The sequence below is a fragment of the Lissotriton helveticus genome, chromosome 7 (genome assembly GCF_964261635.1).
Source record: "Lissotriton helveticus chromosome 7, aLisHel1.1, whole genome shotgun sequence".
NCBI lineage: Eukaryota > Metazoa > Chordata > Amphibia > Caudata > Salamandridae > Lissotriton > Lissotriton helveticus.
This window is the reverse complement of record NC_136068.1, coordinates 1,087,471,946-1,087,496,058: the sequence shown is the minus strand read 5'-3', so window position 1 is coordinate 1,087,496,058 and position 24,113 is coordinate 1,087,471,946. Positions and strand designations below refer to the sequence as shown.

At 45.3% G+C, this 24,113-nt stretch overlaps 1 protein-coding gene across 1 annotated transcript in view; it reads left to right on the top strand.

The window, feature by feature from the left end:
- LOC144769959 (alpha-N-acetylgalactosaminide alpha-2,6-sialyltransferase 2-like) overlaps positions 1 to 24,113 on the top strand; it is a 607,277-nt gene that overhangs the window by 218,440 nt on the left and 364,724 nt on the right. Inside the window, exon 2 of the mRNA XM_078654157.1 lies at positions 16,678 to 16,873. Within this exon, the coding sequence (XP_078510283.1) occupies positions 16,678 to 16,873 (196 nt within the window). The remainder of the gene's footprint in view (positions 1 to 16,677; positions 16,874 to 24,113) is intronic.

Below are 24,113 nucleotides of genomic sequence, written 5' to 3'. Positions count from 1 at the left end.
CCCCTTTCACCATTATTGTATCCCTTCAACTCCGATCTTAGCACCTACACATTCCAAAAGGACAGTTGAGCGCTTACATACAGATAAAAGGCGTTTAATATCTACAAGGTTGCTAACAGGACAGTATGCATACAATATTCAGGTAAGTGCTCACCCGTGCATGCTCTTCCTATTGTCTTATGCAGTGGTGTAATTGCGACGCTGGGGGGCACTTTACATGCGCACAAATTCCATCTTTCCTCTTTCTTTTAAAAGCACTACTCCTACCACCCCTGTTTTCCACTGTTTTATCTCCATCCCCTTTCCTTCCTATTTTTTTTAGATAGGTCAAATGATCACTCCACTGCAAACAAAAAAGCACAACTAAAAAAATAAGTGTCATGTGCCACAGTAATAGCTCTAACGTTCACTAATGCGAGACCGGTTGCATTGCAAATGCTTGTATGAGCAGTTGCCTTCAAGCCAGTCATCTACGAAAAGCCACTGCACGCAACTGCACTCCAACAACACCAACAGAAGCACAGCACCACCTCAGCATCACTCAGCCCAAGTACAGCACCACCTCAGCACCTGCGCAGACCACCTCTGCACCAGCACACTACCTCAACTCCACCTCTACACCAGTGCAGCACAACCGCAATACCTCTGCATCAGTGCAGCACCACGACAACAGCATCAGCCTAGCATCACTCAGGGCCACCACAGCATCACTCGGCACCCTCTCAGCAGCAGTGCAGCATTACCTAAGCATCGTTCAACACCAACACCTCGGCACAGCACTACCTCCGTCCGCATCAGTGCACCACCTCCTGCGCAGCACCAACTCAGCACCAGCGCAGCCCCACCACAGCATCAGGACAGCACCACCTCAGCTGCAAATCTGCACCAACGCATCATCAGCGCAGCATCACCTGAATATCACCAAAGCATCACTCAGCACCACCTCAGCATCACTCAGCACCACCTCAGTATCACTCGGCACCACCTAAGCACCACCTAAGCACCACCTTGCACAAGCACACCACCACTTCAGTATCAATCAGTATCACTTCAGCACCAGTGCAGCACCACCCCAGCATCAGCACCTGAGCACCATTTCAACTCCACCACCTCAGCATCACTCAGTACCACCCATGTATCATTCAGCATCACCTGAGCATCACCTCCAAACCTGCACACCACCACTTCAGCATCACCTCAGTATCATTCAGGATCACCTGAGCATCACCTCTGCCCCGCTCACCACCACCTCAGCATCACTCCGCACCACCTCAGTCTGGCCTCTTGAATCTGGCATCTGTTGATTCTCCCCTAATGTCCGTCAGCTGCTCCTATTATAATTGAGGTACTATTCCCAACTTCCACCATCCTGTTGTTTATATCACCCCCCACCCCATAAAAAAAACCTATAACAAATAAGCATTAGAACAGGCATGGAAAAGTTGCCAACATGCATGAACAAAAAACTAGAACACATTTCTTGTGTTAATTCTGTTTTTATTAGGGTAGTTCAGTTGTATATAATGTTTTCTTGGTTATATATAGGGTGACAAAAATGGTTATAACTCTTTTTTATTATAACTTTTCAACATGCTGCACAACATTCACAATGCTCTACAACACAGCTTAAAGACATTAACAAAGGCAATAGCTCTGTCTATACGGATATATGACGGTACAACGCGTACCGTCACAACGCATACCTTTACAACGCGGCCGTGACAACGCAAGTCGTTACCACAACTTGCGTTGGGGGGGCGCGGATTTCGAATAGTTTAATTTACTATTCTAACACCAGTCCCCGTGGACCCTAGGGAAGGTGTTAGGATAGTAAATTAACTATTTTTAGACCTTGAGCGCCCTCCAGCGCAAGTCGTGGTAACGACTTGCGTTGTCACAGCCGCGGTGTAAAGGTACCGCGTTGTGAAAACATCGTTGTAAACGATGTTTACCGTCTAAACACTTATAAGGTCCAGAAGGCGAGACCTATTGGCTATGCCTATGCTTGTTTTGTGTTGTAGTGCTCTTACACATGCACTCAAAGTGCCCTTTCTCCTTTCTTCCCACACCTGAAGCATGTTTGATTTAAATCAAAACAAAATTGAGCATTTCCAAGATGGATGAGACCTGCTACTGCATCGGAAATGCATGAGTTCAGTTTTCTCAAATCTAACTCTGGGCGGAGACCTCCGCTCCGCCAGCGGAGTGTGCGGAGATCGTGGAGAAGGCAAATCTCTGCACACTTCGGAGCTGAGTTGGCCAACTCCCACCTCCACCCCCCTATATTATCAAGTAAATCTACATTACTTCTAGTAAATTAAAACCAGTTCCCTGGCATGTGACATCCCCGGGTTGCCCTCCTCCTCTTCCTCGCCATCTGGGTAATTCTTTGAGAAACTGCACATGCGCACGTGCCCGCGCATTTCTTACCAAAAATGTGCATGCACAGGTGCAGTTTTCACAAAGAATTACCCAGACGGCGGGTAAAGGAGGAGGGCAGTCCGGGGATGCCTCATGCCAGGTGAGTGGTTTTAGTGCAGTTCATAGACCTAGAAAAAACATTAAAAGAGATATAAGGGGGCAGGGTAGTGATACTATACCCCCCCAGAGGGAGACCTGTTGACCTGTTGACACTTCCTCAAGGGCTCTGGGCTTTTGATGAGTTCAAACACCGGCAGTTTCCTGGCACTTACTTAAATATAAGATATTTAAGTAAGTGCCAGGAAACTGCCGGTTTCCTGGCAGTTTTTAAGATATTTAAGTGAGTGCCAGGAAACTGCCGGTGTTTGAACTCATCAAAAGCCCAGAGCCTTTGAGGAAGTGTTCCAAGACACGAAACGCTTCGGGCTGGACTTGGTATTTACAGCGAGGCACTTGAGTGGGATGTTTTGCTTTCCTGCAATAAAGATAGTGGCAAAATCTACTCGCCTGATTGGGCCCTCTTTACAGCAGGCACCTGTGTTGGATACATTGGCGGCGCAGCCTGAGCCACGAGAGGAGCTCCACTGCACCTCGGTGCAGTCCTGCTGTTGTGCCACACGATGCAGCAGCGCTAAGGACAAGCGAGTGCTGTTGGAGGATGTAAGCAGCGAAACAAACGACCTAGCGCTGATCGCAACCCACTTGGGATTTAATATGTTTGAAGAGGATTACCCGGCAAACTCACTGCAGTAATAATACGGCACTACGAAGACCACAAAGCCATGCGGAAGGGCACGCCCATGTGGGCGGAACTAAGATATTTAAGTAAGTGCCAGGAAACTGCCAGTGTTTGAACTCGTCAAAAGCACAAAGCCCTTGAGGAAGTGTTCCAAGACACAAAACGCTTTGGGCTGGACTTGGTATTTACAGCGAGGCACTTGAGTGGGATGTTTTGCTTTCCTGCAATAAAGATAGTGGCAAAATCTACTCGCCTGATTGGGCCCTCTTTACAGCAGGCATCTGTGTTGGATACATTGGCGGCGCAGCCTGAGCCACGAGAGGAGCCCCACTGCACCTCGGTGCAGTCCTGCTGTTGTGCCACATGATGCAGCAGCGCTAAGGACAAGCGAGTGCTGTTAGAGGATGTAAGCAGCGAAACAAACCACCTAGCGCTGATCGCAACCCACTTGGGATTTAATATGTTTGAAGAGGATTACCCGGCAAACTCACTGCAGTAATAATACGGCACTACGAAGACCACAAAGCCATGCGGAAGGCCACGCCCATGTGGGCGGAACTAAGATATTTAATTAAGTGCCAGGAAACTGCCGGTGTTTGAACTCATCAAAAGCTCAAAGCCCTTGAGGAAGTGTTCCAAGACACAAAACGCTTCGGGCTGGACTTGGTATTTACAGCGAGGCACTTGAGTGGGATGTTTTGCTTTCCTGCAATAAAGATAGTGGCAAAATCTACTCGCCTGTGTGGGCCTTCTTTACAGCAGGCAGCTGTGTTGGATGTATATATATATATATATATATATATATATATATATATATATATCGCTCCTCTGCACCATGTAATATATATTTACATTTTACTCTAATTCGCAGTGGATCTGCAATAAAATAAAAATAGTTTTTTAAAAAGCATGGGTACTCACCCTTTAAAAAAATAACCCCCCAGGGTATGGCAGGTCCTGTGTGGGTGGCACATTTCTTTATTTTAGTAAGAGGGGTGCACCCCCATCCCTGAGCCACTAGGAGGCCCAAGACCCTTTTCCCAAGGACTAGAGCTTTCAAAATGAGGAGGGGGCCTGCAGGCCCCCCTCCCAGAGTCATTCTATGGCCCTGGGACTCCGGGGCATTCTATTTTTTCTACCTGAAATCGCAGGCACAGATTGTGTAATGTCCTCTCACTAGCCGGGTGGGAGCACAAAACATTTTCTCTGCCTGCGTTCTCAGGCAGGCAAAACAGAATTGCTCCCGCCCGGCGCGAGTTAGAGTAAAGGTGAGCCTGCTGTGTGGGATCAATGCTGACTCACCCTGAGCCCAGAATGAGTGCAGACAGGGGAGTCTGCATGGCTGTGTGGGCCATAGGCCTACCCCACAGCCCTAAATGTGGGACATGTTGTGGGGTGCCCCAGGTGGGCACCGGGGCATTCTACTTGAAAAGTCAAAACCAAAAGATGCCAGCTCCTGTGGTAACAGTTTTCTCGTGGTGCCACATGGGCTCTGGGGCTCCTTCCTGCACTCCACATCCTAAACAATGGTGTAGGGTGCCCTATGTGGGCACCGGGGTACCCCAAACTCTCCAAATATGTATATTTAAAAACATGTTGTTAGCTTCTGCATGGCCCATGTAGCAGCTTGCATGGAGACGGCGGGGCTCCAGGACATCCAAAATAGAAATAAGAAAAGAATAATAAATTAGCAGCAGCTGCTGCTAATTGATTATTCACTGGACTTTGCAAGGAGTGCATCATATTTTTCAGTGGTGTCCCTAGAAGGGACAGGGGCACAACCAAGCATATTTTTATGTTCTGGTGGCTGCAGGGAATGCAGCAGCCTTCCAGCAACATTGGGAAAAACAAGAAGTTTTCTGGGTCATAACATCCATGACACCAGGAGAAATTACCATATTATTTTGAAGCACTCCTCGGTGGAGCTTGATGCTCTTCAGCTGGAGTGCATAGCCTCCTTGTGGTTGGTTCTATGGCTGCACTTTGTAGCCTGAAAAATGTTTTAAAAATAATCAAAAACATTTTGATGCTTTTTCTAAGGCTTTCTAAGTTTTTCAATGACAATCACTTTTACAACACATTGAACTGTGTGAATTTATTAAATATACATTTCATTATAATTACTGATCCCTTTTTGACAAAGACAATATATGTGCTTTATGTTTGTTGACATCCTGACCCCTTCATAAAGCAAATAGGCTTACTTTTTATATTTTGTTGTACTGACCCTTTGATAAATGCAATAGCTCTGCGTCCCTTAAAAAGACACCCTTTATGTTCAGCCATGTGCACCCGTGGGGGTTAGGTGCTGGGCCTAGCCTGCAGTCAACCCCACGCCGTCAAGATAAACAGTTTCCCTCACGACCTCTTAAAGTATTAACCAAACACTTTTGTATCTACTTATTTTATACACAAGGTGACTCCAAATGTGACTATTTTTAAACTTTTTTATTTATTCATTTTTTATCATTTCTTTAAATTCTTCATTCATTTCATAGAAAAAGGTTTTTACAAAAAAACATTTAAAATTTATAGAACAGTTCATCAATAGACATCGTACAAACAAGAAAAACACTAAATATTCATTTGTAGTACACTCATACACCCATTACCATACATACTGCATTCATTCTACAATCTGTATGCCATCCACTATAGCAATACGACTCTGCAAGTAAAGACTTGCTGTTCATATTTTCAAATCTCCATGGACATGAGGAGCGTCTAGAGGTGGGTAAATTCACTTTGTGTGTAGTCTTTTTTACATAAGTTCTGAATGCCAACGGGGTATGTCCTTTTCGTCTTATTATACTCACAGGCTTGTCTTTTTATCTTCGTTAAAGTAACGTGCCGCCTTGAATCGCCTCCTCATGTGTGGATCCGTCAGAGTCGTATTGCTATAGTGGATGGCATACAAATTGTTTCAAAGCCTAACCAGAACAGAATATTGGGACTACATTGTCGTATCCCCATAGATGTCGATACAGAAAGCTTAATGTTTTGTGGAGTGAACGACTGTTCTGTCAAGAGGTCCTGAGGAAGGTGGTCACAAACCCACCGAAACGCGTCGACCTTGCGTATTAGATCACACAACTACACGTGATCCCTCCGACACAGATTGTAGAATGAATGCAGTATGTATGGTAATGGGTGTATGAGTGTACTACAAATGAATATTTAGTGTTTTTCTTGTTTGTACGATGTCTATTGATGAACTGTTCTATAAATTTTAAATGTTTTTTTGTAAAAACCTTTTTCTATGAAATGAATGAAGAATTTAAAGAAATGATAAAAAATGAATAAATAAAAAAGTTTAAAAATAGTCACATTTGGAGTCACCTTGTGTATAAAATAAGTAGATACAAAAGTGTTTGGTTAATACTTTAAGAGGTCGTGAGGGAAACTGTTTATCTTGATGTTGTTTTCCCCTCTTTCCCTGACCTAGAAAATACATTTAGAGGGGGTCCCATATTCATGCTAGTCAACCCCACGCCGTACATGGCCAAAAGCCATGTGGGGTTCCCAGCCCACGAGGGAACCAGGCCCTGCAGTCAACCCCATGGAGCACATGGTCGCTGTCCTGGTATGGCGTAGGGTTGGCTGCCCGTAGGGGAATGGAAGCAAGGACCTGTCACAGGCCAGGCCCTGTTGCCAACTCCATACCGAGCATGGCAATGCACCGCAAGTGGCTTGGAATTGGCTGCCTGGGGGGTACCATACTTTTGCAGAAAGATTTCCATAACTCTTTCTGCCTTGGTTTCTCTGCTTATGCTCTTAACCAACTCGATTCGGTCAATCTAATATTCAGCCTACCAAGACATGCTCCTAACACTTTGTTGCTGTCCCTTCATTGGCCCACTTTTCCAAACCTCATCCCTCTGCTTTGCCGAACATGCCTTTCACAGAAAAGGGCATCATAATCTTTAAGTAAAATTTCTTCACCATCTTCCATTTCGCTCTTTACATTCCACTCCACTAACACTCTCCGTTCCCCGGATTCTTTACTCTGACTAGAGGTCTCTCTTTCTCTCTCGCAGCTGCCAAGTTGTGGAACTTTGTTCCCCTCTCTGTTCACGTCATTGATGATCAGCTCAATTTCATAAAGGCATACATGAGAAGGGCGGGGCCTCGTGCCAAGAGCTGCCTAAGAGGCACTCTGCCCCTCACCAAGCCCCTGCCCACCCCTCCAAAAAAGATTGTTTTAAAAGGGTGACCCCTGACGTTGTTTGTGCATTGGTTTCTAGCTGTTTTTCTCTGCCTACGTGATTCCGGCTCCTCACCAGATGACCGTGACCGTGTGAAGGGAGCCAAAATCGTGTGACACACAATGGCACCCTGTGAGTTGGCAGCTCCAATAAAGCTCTCAAAGCCCTCCCATATCACTCCTCGTTCAACCCTGCAGACCTGCAGATTTGCATAGTTGTTTCCCTCCACAAAGTCATAGACACCTGACTGCGGTACCAGCCACATTTGTATAAATAGCATCATGAGCAGCAGCAACCAGGGGAGGCTTAAAGAGTCTCACACTATAGACCTCATAAGGTGATCAGACTCCTTTGAGGGAAAAGAGAATCTTGATGGATTTTGATGTGGCAAGTTTTCACCACTTAGTTGTAAAGACACAGTGGCGTTCGGGGATTTGATTTTCAAAACGACTTTGATGGGAGGTAGTAAGAGAAACACTGGTTCAGAAGAAACAAACTAATTGTAGATCCTGTATAGTTTTTTTCCCTGATAATTACTATTGGTGCACATCAGGAAGTTGACCTTTTTAATCTCTGGTGGAAGTGGAATTATAACCACTGGACATGGGCGTTGCTACCAGTGGTGCAGCTAGTGCAGTATCACTGGTAAAGGGGGCTGTTTGACCTGCACCAATTGCAGTTATATTAGAGGGTTCCCTTTTAAAATATTGCAAACATAGACCTCCCCGGGCCTGGATTTATGTTTACTCTTTGTGGGAGAGTGAGGAGAACAGAAGAAATAGAAGATAAGGGAGAAATGGAGACCAGGAAAGGCATGAAAGAACATGATCGGGTGAAAGATAGAATAGAGAGGAGGAGAGATAAACATGACAAAATAGCAGAAGGAGTTAAGAGTCAATGGAAAAGAGAAAGGAGGAAAGGACAATCAGCAGACCAGGTGAAGAACAAAAGAAATGGCCTATAAATAGGAATGTTGAGAGAGAAGGGAGGTAGGAGAATGAGCAGGAGTGAGAGACAGAAGATGAGGGAGAGGAGAGGGGAGTGAGAGGGAAGAGGATAAGGAGGGAAGCGTGGAAAGGAGGAAGATGAGAGAGGGATGACACTGGGACAGAAAAAAGATAGGTATAAAGGGGATCTTGGAAACCTGTAAGCAGGGCCACAGATGTTATTAGTACACCAGGAGCTGTATTATAGATTGTGCTCTGGGGACGCAACAGGCGCCCGATTTGAGCGCCCCGGGACATAATGGTATTACAGAAGGGGCTGCAGATGCTTGTGCACCAACGATATCATGAGAAGATAATCCCTCATTTGCTTGGGGGCGTGTTCCATGCAAATGAGGAAATCACTTTGCTTCTGCACCTGCGCTGTATTACTGACGTGCATGCAGAGGCAAACATGCCCTTAAGGGGCACTTGAAAGGGTGTCACAAAAAGATGGTGCACTGTCAGTGCCTCTCCTAAAGACAGCCCTCTTGGTGGGGCAAAAGGGGTCCCATAGATCCCCGGGGCTTCCTTCTTCAGGCGGGTGCCCCCGGGGGCAGCAATTTATTTTTTTAATACGGTGCAGTTTCCTTGTGTGTACAGGGCACACCATTTGAAAGGAGCACCGTAACGCAAACAAGGAAAGTGCGCCTTATTCATAATACGGTCCCTTGTCCAGGGAAATGAATAGCCCACTGCACATCATTACATCTTTATTTTAAAACTGACCCGGTGGCCTATTAACTTTCTTGCATTTGGGCCCATAAATGCCACTGCCACTAGATGGGATCTGGTACACTGATTGGTTCGATGGAAAGTGCGAGCTGATGTGCTGCCTTTTCCAGACCCACTCTTTCCTTTCATAATGTGGAGGTGATTGATGTATATGTCTGTTTCCTGTCCTATTAATGTGGATGGGCCTTCCAGTCTCAAGGACTGTCAATGTCAGGATCTCCGGACGGAGCACCCCTCGAGGTCATGGAATATCTCCCTACAGATGTAGTGTACCGAAACGGAAGAGCAGACAAGACATTTACCAGGAAAGAGAAAGAACCAATACAGAGTAAAGCACAGGAACAGGGTAGAGAAGGGAAGCAAACTTAGCATGAACAAACAGGGAACGGATCAATAGCGGACAAACACTCTTGATTGCAACTAGGGTTAAACACAGGTAAGACTCAGAACTTCCCTCATCAGCAGGGAATGTCAATGCCCCAGTGCACATAACTTTCACAGATAGTCACCCTGCACACCCCATTGAAATGAGGCTGCAGAAATGATTATTCTGTTTCTGGACCCAAGGGAACTAAACAAGTATTGTACTTACATACACAAGACATAAGAGCAGTAGCAAATAGCCATTAGCAAGGTATTCATGGAACACATTGGAGAACAAACAGGCAAGTCAAGGACATGTATTCTAGGAACTGTAACAAGCAAGAGATTAGAACTTCAGGGAACTAGACACTACATAAGAATCACTAAGAAAGGGAACATAACATTGGAGCAAAATCTGTAGAAGGATATACAGGAACAGGACACAGGCTTTGGCTGAAGCAGGGCAAGAACTGAACTGGAAAACAAGCAACAAGCTGTCCGGTGCACAGAGGAACAAACATGAATTCACATACAGGTGTCATACATGGACTATGGATGAGATATAATGGTGATTTCCAGGGTGCAGATGGTCCATGTACAGCGCCCCCCAGAGGCAGAATGATAGAATTGTAACAGTCAGCTGATCGAGACCAAGAGCCAAAATAACTTAACTTTCTACATGGACAGGTAATTTCTGGTTTCCGGATAATGGCTAGAACTTTGCTAATCTTTGAAACAATTTACATTTGAATCATCTTAGTGGTTACCAAAATCTCGAATTCATATGTTTAGAAAGCAATTTGTACCACATATATGAATACAATAGCCCAATTATCAATCAGCCCACCTCATAGGTGTTCCTATCATGTCCTACAGGAATATCTTTTTGACACAAGAGGAGACACCTCACCCAGTTGTATGGCGGCATGCTTCATCATGTGTGTCTCATCTCACCCTGCTAGGTGAATACCACGCAGATGCGCTCAACCAAACCAGGGGCAATAAAGATCTTTCTTTTTCAGAAAATGTTTGCAGGGTTCTTAGTTGAAAATGACTATAAATAATACCTAGATTTCTCTTCATTAAATGGGCATCCACGATACAGGAATGCCTTCTCCGGTATGAACAGTGATGAATATATCGTTTGAGTAGTGACAAACACAGTCTCAACAATGACATAGTATGGGGTCAACTATGAAGGTGGTTGTGAACTTCGCATGACATAAAGAAGATCTCTATTTCCACACATCTGGCACCTGGAATGAGTCTTGAAATAAAATGAAATTTTTTTTTTTTACTAAATGACAGTAGAAAAAACATTTTTTACAGTTTTTCATCCCAGGTGGCTGTTCCACCCGGCCTTGCGTCCCTGAGACACTGTGGGGGGCTCCTGCCTTCCCTGCTCTAAGGCCTGCCAGGTGGAGCAAGTCTGAAATTCTCCCCCTCCTCCTTCTCTCTCTCCCAAATGCCTATTGTTTAAACAGGAAGGAGGCCGCCGAGGGGATCGGTCATGGGTCCTTGCAACCCACGGCCTGAGGTCTCTGGGTCCTGCCTCCCAGTACTGCTCTTTGCACTGAGCACCCTGTGTGGTGCAGCAGTCGTCCGGGGGCGTCCGGGGTCTTATAGAGCTGTGGTGCCCTGCTGAGACCGCTCATGGACACAAGTCCCCTTCCGGGAGGGAGATCTTACTGCGAAGGCTCAGAGAGCTTGTAAGAGACCTGCAGACTCTCCTGATATGCCAGTGGCCGAGATGGTGGCCTGATTCTTGCCTCATGCAGCCTCCTGGTGAGGTCCACAGTTAAGGCCCCCCCCCACCTCCATCAACTCCTTCTGTTGCTGCGACTGGGGCTCTGGCTGCCCCACCACACTTTGCTTTACTCTCCAGACCTTCTCCTGTTGTTGTGGGTGACACCTAGGCCCTCCCCACTGGATTAGTCACTGCCTAAGATGAACCAGCCTAGACCTCCTCCTCCTCTGCCGTTGTGGGCTGGGAGACGCTAACGCCGCCAGCCCAACAATGCCTGGCGATACCTGGCTGGTTAGTGTGAACCATCTACTGCATCCTGCAACATGTGCCTAGACTGCACATGCTGCCCCCAGGTTCACTAGGCAGCAGACAGTGTGACGGAAGCAGAGACATGAATCCCTATGACTGAAGATGAAGTGGCCACCCTTAAGCAGCAAGTGTGAAAGTTGACGGCTTTGGTTGCGACACTCAGTGAGAGGGCAGAAGATGCTTAGAACCGCTCATGGCTTAAAAACCTAAACCCAGTGTGCCTCCCCAAAAACTCAGCAGTGGACACCACCCTTGAAACCTAATTCTGTTCATGGGTCCCAGCTGACAAGCTCTCCAAGGCTTTGGAATGAGCCACGGAGGAGCGAATACTGCAACCCTTGAACTAGGAAGACCGTTGATATGGGCGTTCACAAAGATCCTGGGCATGACTCCCAGCACACAGATCTGAAAAGAAGCAATCTAGATCCTGGAGAACGAAAGCCATCCGGTGGGAGTGCCTGAGTGGCTGGACGCCCACCGATCTGGGGCAGCACAGTCGGTGGTGGCACTTGATCCGACCCTTGAGGTGACTCTGCAGCTCTCTAACTTACTTGACAACGTCCTGTCTTTCTCAGAGTGCCTCTCTTTGGCATCGAACTGGCTATACCTCTTGCATAAGAAACCTGAGATGGCCCAGGGACATGCCCAGCAATTAGTAAAGGTGCCAAGAGATCTGACGTATTCTTCTGGGAGGAACTGGAATAACTTACCCTGGGGTACTCTCTGTTGTGGCATCTGTCAACGCATTGCATGTCCAGTCACTGTGTAAATTATTGTGACTGCATACGCTCAACATTTTGACCTTATATGTGCTGTCAGGCATAGTATCCGTCGCCTAGGTGTGCACACTGCCGTCAGACTTCTTACCTTTCTAGTACTTGTGTTGAATCATCATGCTTTGTTTAACTAGGGCATCAGATGCTTCAAGGGAAGAAGTACAGGTAGGGGGAGTCAGGGGGGACTTCAGTTGGTTTTGAAGGTATTGTTATATTATTATAACTACGATTTTCCTTTCAGGTTTCTACGCAGCAAGCCATCCCAAGTCAAGCTATTGGCTTACAGGTCCACAACTTGGAGCCCTGGCAGACCTTCTCTAGAATCGCACCACCTATCCACACAATGATAATATTGTCTTGGAACACTAACAGTCTTCTGGACCATATCAAAAGATCGGCTGTATTACGTTACAATAAAAGATTCAAACCGACTATAGTCTTATTTCAGGAAACTCATCTGCTAGGCACCAACAACTCCCTTCTTGCTTGGTTTGATTATTACAGTGTCTTCCACTCGGGTTTTGCTAGGGGCTCCTGAGGGGTTTCCCTTCTTCTCCACAAGGCCCTTCCATTGACATTTACTAAAGTAGGGCGGTACGTTGGGATTGAGGACCGCATGGCCTCTAGGCAATATAGCTTTGTCTCATGTTATGCCATTCTGCAGCTTTTACAACATATCCTCCTGGCGCTGCAAATCCCGGTGGTGTTGCTGCCCCCCAGGACTACCCTGGTGGGAAGGGATTTTAACACCTCCACCAAACCCCACCCTGGCAGACGGGCCCACTCGGCAAACCTTGTGATTCGGACTGACTCCCTAGGCCTATGCCATGCATGACGCTCCTGACATACCTCAATGCGGGCATATACCCATCGATCGGTAGCCCATGTCACGGAAGCCCGACTTGATCTGCTGTGGCTGCCCATGACAGATCTCTTTGCACTACACTCTGCCCGCATTCTCCAACGTGGTTTCTCTGACCATGCCCTCCTCCAGGTGGAGTGGGGCACCAATTCACAAATGCTACGACCCATATGGCACTAAACATATTTTCAAACTAATGACGGTTCTGTGTTATCTAAAGTGATGCTTTGGGCTACATGTAAACACTCCTTGATTGGGCTGATTAAGGGCTATGTCTGGAGACAGGAGTCATCGCAACATGAGGAAGACGTCTGGTGCAGCAGCCAGGGCGGCTGACTCTGGAATACGGGGGCTCACAGTTCGGTCACCGGCAACGGCGGCAGGCACCTAGTGACGCTGGCCAATGGTTCGTTTAATCTTCCTGACGGCCCCCAGTGCAGGGGCACCTCGCCTGAGGTAGCTAGCTGTGTGCTTTACAAATGCTGGTATTATTATTATTATTATGAGTGGATGACTGATCTGGAAAACGAAATACTCAATCTACCAACTCGGTAGAGGTACAGTGTACCAAACTGAACTGAGGCAGATCTTCCTCGAGGAGGGGAAACAGTGCTAGAGGGCCTCATCTTAACGGGTCAATGAATTGGGAGATAAGTCTATAAACTACTGTACTGGCTGGCAACCTGAGGTGTCTCCACTAGGGAGGTACCTGTGATTAGAGACCCGACGGGTGACTTCCGGGAGGAGCTACCAGCGATCACCCAGGTCTTTGCGACATTCTCTCAGAAGCACTACGCACATCGCTCAGTGCCTCCTTTGCAGATAGAAATCACTATTCTCCGTTACATCCCACCACCCTTGACTCCGCAATCTCTCGCTCTGGACCTTGACGGGCCACTGATGGAGGAAGAGGTGGACCTAGCCATCTACAAACTCCAGTGGGGAAGACTTTTGGACCCAATGGGTATCCCATTGAATCCTGCAAGAGGTTCTGCTCCCTTATTATGCCCCACAAGCTGAATTTCTAGGCAGAGGCGATACAGTGGGGATCGTTTCCCACCGACCTTGACTGTGCCACCATTGTGGTCAGCCCCAAGGAGGGCATGCCTCCGGACCACTGCGCCTCATATTGTCCGATCTCACTCATCTGCGAGGACATTAGGATCATCGCCAAAATTCTGGTGACCCAATTGACCCGAACCCTCACCTATCTTATTCACATAGGCCAATGTGGGTTTATACCGGGCAGGAGCATGCATCATTGCACTTGGTGGATGCAGGTAGTGCTATCTCAGCCACAGAGTCAACAGCAAACTAGCCCACCTCCTTGTGGACTTTAGCAAAGCCTTCAACATGGTCTCATGGGAATTCCTGGAGGTGGTCATGATGAGGGTGGGCTTAGGAACAAACTTTCAGAGAATGGTCCACCTCCTTTATCATAACACCATTGCTCAGGTGAATGGCATCCTATCCACCCCCTTCCCGATCCTATGGGGTATGCGTCAGAAGTGTCCACTCTCCCCACTGGTATTCACCTTAGTCATTGAACCACTGGCATGCCTCATATGATGCAATGCGCAGATACAAGGGTGGAGATGGAGTACTGGCCTTGAAGATCAGGTGCCACTTTATGCTGAGGATATTCTACTGATCCTTAGAGCCTCTACGACCTCCGGTACTCAATGTCTGGAGATTCTTCACCTTCATAGAGAAGCTTCAGGCCTACTTATTAACGCAAGCAAATCCATCCTGGTGGAGTTGAGAGGGGATGCTGAGAGTTGAAGCTGGTGCCCGGACATTCCCCAGTGATGTGTTTAAATATTTGGGGATATCCATCTACCCAGATTTGGCCTGGAAACTCAAATTCCAGGGCCTGGCCTCAGCCCATGACCGTGATCTAGACTGCTGGAAGAGATTGCCGCCTACCCCGTGGGATGCATTGTGTTCTTCAAAATGATGTGTCTTCTCTGCTATTTACATGTATAAACGAACTTCACACACTCCATGCCCAGATAGCGGTGCTGATCCCTGACATCCAAACTGACCACCTTCATCTGGGCTGGGGGCCGCTGAAGAGTAGCTTATGCCTCACCCAGTAGTTACTCTTTGATGGCGGGGCTAGGAGTATCAGGTATCTATGCTTACTACTTGGCGGCACATCTGGACCCATTAATGAGGGGTTTCCAGGAGGATGGGATGACCCGGCTTATTTATTGGAACTTCATTTGGTGCTATTCAAGGGGCTCGTGGACTACCTATTTGCCGACATACACCCAAGTGATGATATGCTGCTAGAAGGGTGCCTTGCACCTGATTCGTTGGGACCGCCGGCTGACGTAACTTTCTCCTCTATTGCTGGGCATGTGGCTTCAGAAGCTTTCTGCCCTAGAGGGGTTCCACCAGTGGGACCATATAGGAACCACATACTTAGGGGATCTCTTAACAGGCAATTTCCAGGAACTAAAAGAGCACTATACTCTAGCAAGTATGCAATATTTCCACTTCCTTCAGGTGCCACATGCTCTGGGGACACACCTCACCACTGACATCCAACTCCCTGAATAGAGCCCCCTTAAGGAAAATAAATTAATGGGGTGGTTGGGGAAAGGAGCGATAACTCAAATATGTCGCTCCTTGATCATTCATGCTTCAGATGGGCTTGACTTCCTTTGACAGGGATGGACTGGATGGGTCAGCGACCTTGAGAAGGCTGACTGAAGGGGAAGCATACCTGTCCCCCTGGGAACTGGCGATATCTGCGCGGATGATACAAGAAAATTAACTCCTCTTGGCCTATCTGTCCCCATACTGTATATACATCAGAGGTTCTTCCATACCCATCCTATCTGTGCACGCTGTAGATCACCCATCGCTGACTTCTTTCAAATTGCATGGAGCTGCCTCAAATTGAAGCCCTTCTGGAACGGGGTGGAGCAGGAGGTCTCAGAGGTCCTGGGACGCCTTATTGAGCTAACCCCCAAGATAGCCTTGCGGGGACTGGTAGAAGAGTTGGGTGGTCCCTGCAATGAGCGACTTTTCCTGGGTATGACCTGTTTAGTGGCCAAACAAGACGCCTCTAGAAGCAGCTGATGCCCCCCTCATCATCGACATGGCATGCTGGAGTCGCCTGGTGTGCACAGCGAGAAAAACCCATATATGATGCCCACGGATGTCCTCACAAACATGAGAAGATGTGGGGATAATGGTGGGCCTATCACAGTGGGTGGAGTCCTGCGTGGGTTGTCATACATGTTGTTGCCTATCTGAACAGCCACATTTTCTCTCCTTTTTCTGTTGTAATACTTATAATGTATGGATGACGATGGCTGTATTTCTAAACTAAATAAAGTTGGTTTAACAATATGAATATCTAGGAAGAATTTTGAATCTGAATGTTGGAACGCCTTTGGGTGTAGGATTGCTTTTTAATGAGTCAGTATATTCCCGATGAAGGTCTTTGTCACTGGAATATTTCCACTGCATATAGTTCTTTAAACTCTGCAACCACAGCTGAGTTCCTGACTTTTATTTCTACAGGGGTCTGAAGATGATTAATGGACACAACGTTTTTGGCATTTTTCTGAATGACTTAATACCAGGACCCCAAAATACCTTCAGTCTGCTGAAAACAACTCCGGCAAAGATTCTGCGCAAGTACACTATCCCTCCTTCTTATAATGCTACATATATTGGAGATGTGTATCCTGAGGAAGATAAAGCTTACCGGATCACCGTAAGTGCATTTACAGTCATTATTCAAATAAGTTCTTTGATATATTCTCTAACTCAAAACGAATCACGTTCAGGGGCTAGTTACTAATATTTCAATGAAGAGAATGTGGTAGAAATTGAAGGGCCAGGAGGAAGGTGTAAAAATATAGGTTTGAAACTCATGAGAAAGTGACAAATGGTAAGGTATAAGAACACAAAAGCCTTGAAATGCCCTTGTAATGTAAATTAAGCAAATACTCCTGGTGCCATTGCTTCATGAAATATCTTTACCTTCGGTTTGAAAGCCATACTTCTAGGAATCCTGGATCTGACAGGCAATGAGTACACATCTTAGATGCCATGGCAAACAATATGAACAGCCACATTAAAAGAGTGAGAATTGTGATAAAATCAGGATCAAGTTAAACAAAAATGGGACTGATATTGCCCAAGCTTTTTTAACTGAAGCATAAAACATGCAAATGTCTATTGTACTATGAAAAGTCCTACCTACTTGGACAGAATAATCTACATAAGTAAACATGTTTCACATACGAAAATACTGAAGCTGTAGACTGTTAAAGTCTCAATAAGAATTGCCAATAACGTGTGACCTGTACTTAGCAGTGCTCTTACACAAGCATTACCAACATTTCATGTATAAAATGTTTTTCCCTGAAGTAATGACTATGTAACCTAAAATTGTTGGCAAATATTTTCAAGCTAGTTAGCTCCTTTGTTTAATCCTTACAATGTACAACTTTAATTAAAACTTTAATAATTCAGCTATCTTTAAGATGGTATCTCTGCCCCCCCCCTATATCAGTTACAAAATCATCCATACCCGGTCCCAGCCACATGGATTTGGCAAATCAATGCTATCCTAAGCCAATTCATGTTGGGAGGGGGTACTAGCCGAGTGGCGCTACACACATGCTACCAGCAATGTTCCCTCTAATTGCTTTCCTCTGTGTGTGGCAGTTCAAGAACTCTGTGCGCTGCAAACAAGGCTATGTGCACCATGCAACTGATTATGCATTTCAGTGCTTCACTCAGCAATATAAATATGTGACAATCAACACTCCAAACCTTTGTTTACAATGAGTGCGAAACATGGATATTACACACACATATAGTTCTATTTAATAAGGTCTTGAGCCAGCTTTGCAATGTACATACACACCCTCGTGACATGAATTGTTTACTCCTGTAGCATCTACACACCAGATTTAGAAAAGGACAGGACACAGAAGGTGCTACCAATATATGTATTAGCTGAGCAGCAGTGTTGATGCAAGCAATCAGAAGAACGAGGCAGTTATTATTGAGCTCGAACGGGTTTGCGACCCGTTTGCGCATGCAAAATACAATTGGGCCATGTACTAACCCTATTTAGTGAGTCGCAATTCTTTTGTAACTCGCTAAATGGGATTAGCAAGTCACTATTAGGAAGGGGCGTTCCAAGGGCGTCCCTTCCTAATAGCAAGTCAGAGACATATGTAGGACTGTTTTCCGACCGCAATTGCGGTCACAAAACAGTTGCAGTTTACCACCCTTCTAAGAAGGTGGTAAATTACTCGCAAACGGGAAGGGGTCCCCAGAGGACCCCTTCCCCTCTGCAAATGCAAGGGACAGTGTTTTTTAGGGGCAAACAGTGGTGCCAGGGACCACTACCTGCACTTAAAAAAATGAAACAAAAAGGTTTCATTGTTTTTTTTAAATGCATTTTTTTTTAAAAACTGCTTTATTCAAAAGCAGTCCCAGACATGGAGGTCTGCTGAGCCTAGCAGGCAACCATCCCTGGGAGGGCCAGCAATTCCCAATGGGGTCGCAAATTGACAGCCAAACTCTGGTCCGCATGACTCTGTTCCTCGTGACTGCACCATTTTCTATTGTCACACATTGATCACCAGTTTATGAGTTTGCACATCAATGAGGTCTCCCAAACTCACCTCCTACAAGTAGCCGATGAAATCGGGGGTAATAAATATAAACGTCATCTTTTGTTTCAGGGTCTCACCATAGTGAAGAGAGACATAGCTCCGCTCTGGAAAGCGACCATTCGTCCTCTGATAGGGGGTGGAAGCAAGGTCTCAACTTCTGTATGGGCCTACAGTGCCCGGTGTTCATAGCACGAGGATGCCCACAAAAACCTTCCCCCCTCCGCCACAACTAAATACACACCACACTCCCTAACTGAGGTATAGATATCAAATATAGGTTATACTCTATATACAAGAAGTTAATCAGATGTCACTGGGAACCTGCACGGTTATGCAATGGGCTATGGCATGCATTCGTACTATTGTTTTCTGTTGTTTAGTTAATGATATATCTACTATCAAAACTATGCCATGTACATGTATTCTACTCATATGCTCCCGTTTAATTGGCCCAACGGGTCAACTATAGCTACAAATACAAATAAAATATGTTGTGAAAAAATAAACTGTAATAATTTATACTTTCTCTCTTTAAAATATCACTTCAAATAAATAGGAATCAGTAAAATATTAAGGGTCTCATCTTTCACAATAGTAGTTGCCCTCAAATTAGATGTGACTTCTCACAACTAATCCATGACTTTTCAAGGTTCACTCCATGAAATTGCCTTTATATAGAACATGAACTTATCAGAATATGAGTCACATGTATTGTTGAGTGACCCATCCATATATTCATATGAAGTTTGAATTATTTTCTAACATGAACAATGCATTTCCTAAACTATAAACAATGTATTTTCTCAGATCTTTATCTGGAGATATGTTCATTGGTGACACACAATAGCTTTAATGTGAATATAGAATATAGATGTTCTGTGAATGTAGAATGTGCATGTTCTCAATTTTGGAACATTAATTATGGATTTTCAGGTTGATTGTCCATTGAATACACATACAAGCCCTTTCCCACGGCCTGCGTTCACTGGGAATTGCTGGCATTACTGATCTACACCTGTTTCCTAACCTGCTTCAGGATTCTTCTTTTAAGGATATTCAGCATGGTACATAGGGACAGTCTAATTTATGTCAGTGAAAATATGACTAGCAGAGTTTTGGGGGATTTCTGGCATAGAAAGGTTGGAATCTATGGTAGTCTGAAGTGTAAGTTAAAAGATTTTGAGAGGTTGGCTCTAAGCAGTGTGGAGGTTTTTGTTCAGTAGGACGGGCTTTTTGATGTCCTGTACCCTGTTTGGTCTCACAGCCAGTGCCATCAGAAGCCTTTCATTCTTTGTGGGAGCGAATGGTATTTAGACCTCCAGTCTGATCCAGATACAATAGACACAAAAAACAATTTTTCCTAATGTCCACTAAGACATTCTAGATTCTGTTTAAAAGAAGTGAAACCCGTGCTTAACCTTCTTCTTGAAAACTCAGAAGCAACATTAAAAAGAACAACTAGCTGACAAATCCTAAGCAGTAAGAGGAAGTCTTGAAAAAGCTGAATAAAAATATCTAACCTGGTTAATGAGAAATTCAATTCACTTTTCTATAGAAAACAGGTAGCTTATCACAACATAGGTCACTAGTTTGGTACAAGATATTAGGCAGGAATACTGTGTTCATATAGCCTTGTGTGCCTTTTCCAGGGTAAAGATAGTATATTAGTCAGCTCTGTGTCCTTAATGTTATGTTGTGTCATGATTATTTGTATAGGGCACATCTCACCCGAACAGATATCAAGGCCCTAGAAAGAAGGTGCTGTGCTGAATCTGCTCTGACAGAAGCCTAATTGAAAAGCCATAGAGGACTGAGCTGGTGACTCTGATGTTCATGAGGAGGTTGTTCCAAGCTTTAGGAGCCAAGCATGAGAAAGTGTATCTGCCTGCTCTAACACTTTGGATGCCAGGGATGTGGGCAAGCAGGTGGCTGGCTGAGTGGAGGTTTCTGATTGGGGTAGGTAAACTGATCCAGCAGTTAACATGTGGAGCCGAGATTTGTAAGATGTGTATATGTGGTTGAGGAGCTTCTAGAGTATGCATTTGTGGACGGGGAGCCTGTGGCGCTCTTTGCAAGATAGGTGGGAGTTTGAGGGTGAATGTAGCTGCTGCGTTTTGGATAAGCTGGAGCCTCTTAGTGATTTGAGCTCTGATGCCAACATAGTTGGTGGGAGTTTGAGGGTGAATGTAGCTGCTGCGTTTTGGATAAGCTGGAGCCTCTTAGTGATTTGAGCTCTGATGCCAACATAGTCCAGTTTGTTAGTGATAACAGCCTGAGTGATGGTTCTATGGTTCAATTCTAGGTGGAGGATCTTGAGAGTTTGGAAGCTGAAGGAGGTGATCATACTGATTAGGTTAGTAATGGAGAGTTACTTCTCCTCTACTATCCATGGGGTTTCTGGCTTTAGTGGCCAGAATAGGTGTTGGTCCAAGTCAGCTGGCGACCAGACTCAGGTCGACAGTGAGGTGTCTTTTCTGAAGAGGTAACTCATCTGCCTTGTCTGAGCTGGGCTTCAGACAGTTGATATTTATCCAGCTAGCAACTTCGGACATGCAAGTTGTGAACCTGCTCCAAGTGTTGGGAGAGGCATCGCAGAGGAACAGGGTGAGCTCGGTGTCTTCAGCATGAAAAATGATGCTCATTCTGTGACTTTGGATGATGCTGGCAAGCAGTGCCCTGTGTAGAATCCTTCACAGTACTTGTTAATGATCATGCCACACACGGAGCTTAGTTTTACATGTCTTTATTCCTCATCGTGTAATTGTTAGGTGAACATTCTACATCCTGAATTTTACCACATACACCCATGCACTTATGTCACTGTTTTATGGAGTCTGTCAGGAACCAAAAGTTCCATTAATGGCACTTGTGACAGAGACGTTGGTACAGTCATTGGGCTCTCTGGATTCTCAGGTGGATCAGTCTTGGACATCTGGAGTTGGTGAATGTCAAGGCAGGTGCTTTAAATGCAAAGGATCTTGCATAATTGACTTTCTAGGAAGGTGAGCAATCACCCTGTGCTGTTTACTATTCACAAGCATCAGTGGGTCAGCATTAAAAAGAGCATCAGACCTGGGTTTCTGTTATTGCCTCACAAGAACTTGATCTCCTCTTTTGAACACAGTGTTCCAAGCACAGCATCTTCTGTCCGCATAGGTCTTCATTTTGCTTTTGTGAGACGAATCAGTGATGTAAAGCTTATTAATGTCAATAGATCATTCAGGAGTCCATTGCGGCAATTTGGTTCCTATGGCTCTCCTCAACATTAACATGGCAGGGCTCTCACCCATGGTAGAATGGGCAGTTGACCTGTATGCACAAAGCGTAGACTGAAGAACTAACTTGAGATTAAGCTTTTCCAGTGCAGCGTGCTGAACAGTCCTCTTGAGGGTGCTCTTAAATTTCTCGACCACACCATTCACCTGTGTCCTGAGAGGTGTGCTTTTCTGATGCTTGACATTTAGATGAGTGCGAAAATCTTTAAATTCTCAACTATTGAAAGGCGAACCATTGACAGATTTCAAAATCGAAGGGACACCCCATATTGCCAAAATACTTTCCAATCTCTCAAAGACTCTGTCATGAGTATTTGATGACAGATCTTCCAAAGGCAAAAACGGGGATAGTCATAAAAAATTACAAGTAGATGATGTCCATTGTCAAGGGGTCCAAAGAAATTAATTGTAATCTTCTCCCATGAATGCTTTGGAAGATCAGACATATGAAACGGATGTGGGGTTGTTTTGACTGACGAGTCGTTGCATAAATGACAACCCCTTAACTCTTTTTCAACTCTTTCATTAAGACAAGGGAACCACACTCGGTCTCGTAGAAGTTGTTTAGTAGCAACAACTTCATGATGTCCCTCATGGGCCAGTTCAATAACTTATTGTGTCAGGCTCTCTGGTATGACAATCCTCGACCCTTATAAGCTCATGCCTTCTGGGGTAACTGAAAGTTCTTCCTGCACATTTTTGAATTTCTGGTATTCACATGATTGTCTCTTTCAGCATTCGCCAGGCCTCTTCATCATTGAACTCGTTGAACTTGCAATGCTTGATGAGTGAATCAAGTGTTCATTGTTTCACCAGCTTTCTGCCTTTCTTGGTTGAAAATGTACCTTTCATAGTCAACATTTGGCACAGGATTGAACTTTCTGTTTAGCAACTATTTGATTTGATGGCTCATCACTTCACCACCTGGTGGTATTTTTCATTATCACTTCTTTTACTCCTTCACCCGCTAAATTCTTCAGATATTTAAAGATATTTTTGTCATTTAACTCTTCCAGTGCATCAATGAAATCATTGAAGGTTTCGATCCAGGCAGTCAATCTATCATCAATGATCTGCTTTCTGGCAGTGTGGAAAGGAGGCGGTGGTTTTAGGAATGCAGCAGCATCATAATCTGTGGAACTTTCTGCTGTCTGGAGCGAAGCACGCTCCAGCAGCGTCAGCTGACCACTTGGCCCTGTACCTTGGTCAAGCACTAGCCATGTGCTAACATTTGAGTTGTTGCACCCACTCTCTGGTTGTGAGATGCTGTCTCATTCTTCGGCGGTGAGTAGCGGCTTTGTTTCTTCCACACGTTCTTCCACCTTCTCACCTCTTTCAATTGTATCTCGTTTCTACTGTCTTTAGCATTTCTTTGCATCAGAAATGTTTTCTCTTTTGGTGCTTCCTTACACTCAGCATCGACTGCCTTTAATGCTTCTCTGTAACTGGTTGTCGCTGCCTTCAGCATTGTTGTACTGTATGAATGATGGCTCTGTGTTATACTGTGGCACGGTACTTCTAGTCTCGACTTTACTAGCAAATTTCTAGCCGACAACTAAAAACTTTCCGTAAGGCCTTAACTTTCATCACAGATTTTACACTGGCTGGAGTGGCGCTTTGACTCCACATACAGCAATTGTCGATTTCACTTCGACGGAGGCACACAAGGCATGTACGAGCAGTTTTTTGGACCACGTCAAACTCTCCGAGATAGTACTTTTGATTCTTTGGGTCACAGGGTTTGGGTAGTCCCTTATCTTGTCACCAGTAGCAGTGTCCTTGCCAGCCCGAGTATTTGCCAATGATCACGTCACACACGGAGTTTGGTATTACACATCTTTATTTCTCAGCCTGTAATCATTAACTGAATACTCTGCATCATGAATTCTATCACCCACACACTTATGCCACTGTTACGAGGTCCGTCAGGAACCAAAAGGGTCCTGTCATCTCTAACTCACAAGACACTACACTCCGTAGGCAATGAACAACTTGTGCCTGAGTGAGGATTCTTGTGCCCGCCGCAGATCAGGTTACCAGCAGC